The sequence below is a fragment of the Callionymus lyra genome, chromosome 16 (assembly GCF_982586985.1).
Source record: "Callionymus lyra chromosome 16, fCalLyr1.hap1.1, whole genome shotgun sequence".
NCBI lineage: Eukaryota > Metazoa > Chordata > Actinopteri > Syngnathiformes > Callionymidae > Callionymus > Callionymus lyra.
Genome location: NC_141833.1, coordinates 25,380,609 through 25,382,729, shown reverse-complemented (window position 1 = coordinate 25,382,729; position 2,121 = coordinate 25,380,609). Strand labels below are relative to the sequence as shown.

Sequence of the window (2,121 nt, the reverse complement as noted above, 5' to 3'; positions counted from 1 at the left end):
AGGTTCGCGGTCCGGAGTCAGCACCAGCAGATCGAACAGACCCGGCCGTGAGGTTCGGACCCGGCCGTGAGGTTCGGACCCGGCCGTGAGGTTCGGACCCGGCCGTGAGGTTCTGACCCGGCCCTGAGGTTCTGACCCGCTCGGGCCCAGCATGAAGCACAAGCAGGACTTTCTCCTGTCGGTTATTTATTGTTTGTGTAAATATGTCGATGTGTAAAAATGATTTTGTAAGTATTTATATGTTTCTCTCGCGCGCGCATGACTTTCCTTTCAACCTGCATGTCACCTTTCTAACTTTGATTGACACCTGTCACCACGAGGGATATTATTGTAAAGTATGATGACCTAATAAATTGATTTATAAGAATTGATGATGTCGTCGATCAGTCGTCAGAACACGTTTGATTCATGATCGATGTTTTAGAGAAAATCAATGATTCTTTAAATCAAATATTATTTTCTTCATCGAGAACAAATTTAAAATCTGATCAAATATTGATCAATAATTAGATACAAGTGCGGCTTTACCGCCAACGTTGATGGTTCGATTCCTCGGATTGACTGTGTGTGTGAAAGACTGCTTCAGATTCTATTTATAATCTATTAAACTTATATTGATATTTATATTGTATTCTATTTATATTCTATTTATATTGATATTGATATTATTTTGTATTCTATTTATATTCTATTTATATTGATATTGATATTATATTCTATTTATATTCTATTAAACTTATATTGATATTTATATTGTATTCTATTTATATTCTATTAAACTTGTATTGATATTTATATTGTATTCTATTTATATTCTATTCTATTTATATGATATTGATATGATATTGTATTTATATTGTTTTTATATTTATATTCTATTCTATTTATATTCTATTCTATTTATATTGTATTCTATTTATATTGATATTGATATTATATTGTATTTATATTGTTTTTATATTTATATTCTATTATATTTATATTCTATTCTATTTATATGATATTTAAATTATATTATATTAATATGATATTTATATTATATTATATTTATATTACATTTTATGATTCTAGCGACGAAAATAGTTCATATTTTCTTTACACAAATATAAATGTTGTAATTTATTATTCATATAAAATATTGTCTCAAACGTTTTGATCGTTTCTCAGAACATTTATTAATATTTATTAACATGTATTAACATTTATTAATATTTATATTTATCTATATTTATCTATATTTATCTATATTTATCTATATTTATCTATATTTATTAACATTTATAAACTTCATGGTTTTACGTCAACGTTTTCTTCGGAGACTTAAGTCCAGACATAACGAGTCGAGTCAAGATCCAGATGTTTTATTCAAAGAGACTCGAAGAAAGACTCGGATCTCGAGTCAATGTCGAGTCAGAACCGAACACGAGTCGTTGGTTCAGTTCTGACTCGAGTCGAAGACGCAACAGAAACATTGATTTATACACATTTATACACATTTATACACATTTATACACATTTATACTCATTTATACACATGTATACTCATTTATACACATGTATACTCATTTATACACATTTATACTCATTTATACACATGTATACTCATTTATACACATGTATACTCATTTATACACATTTAAACACATTTATACACACACCTGCTGTCCCGGCGAGCCAGGGTTGGACGCAGCACATCAAGTGTGAAAACATTTGTTTGATTCAGTTTCACAAGTTAAAGTAAAAACGTTCAATAATTGACTTGTTTAAATACATTAGTGCAGATAAATACAATACTTATTTTTGAATAAAAATACTTTTTAAATCAACATTTTTCTTTGAATGAATCAAATAAATGATTAAAATCCTTTGATTTACAAACTAAAACATGTTGATCAACAAACAACAACAGTTGTTGTTTTATAAATAAATAAAAAAAGAACCAAACACTTGAATATAAAGTTGAATAAATATTCAATCAATAATGTTTTAATCTTAACTTTAACTCTTTAATCTTCATTTCAATCTTAAATTAAACTCAATATTCTGGACATAATTCAGGCAAAAATGTTCTTGACATGAAAATAACATATAATATATATATTATATATAATATATATAATA

At 27.4% G+C, this 2,121-nt stretch overlaps 1 protein-coding gene across 1 annotated transcript in view; it reads left to right on the top strand.

Moving 5' to 3' along the window:
• The window catches only part of gbx1 (gastrulation brain homeobox 1), a 1,825-nt gene extending 1,774 nt beyond the window's left edge, over positions 1-51 (top strand). The window contains exon 2 of the mRNA XM_087811263.1: positions 1-51. This exon is cut by the window's left edge and continues 440 nt beyond it. Within this exon, the coding sequence (XP_087667389.1) occupies positions 1-51 (51 nt within the window).
• The last annotated feature ends 2,070 nt before the right edge of the window (positions 52-2,121 follow it).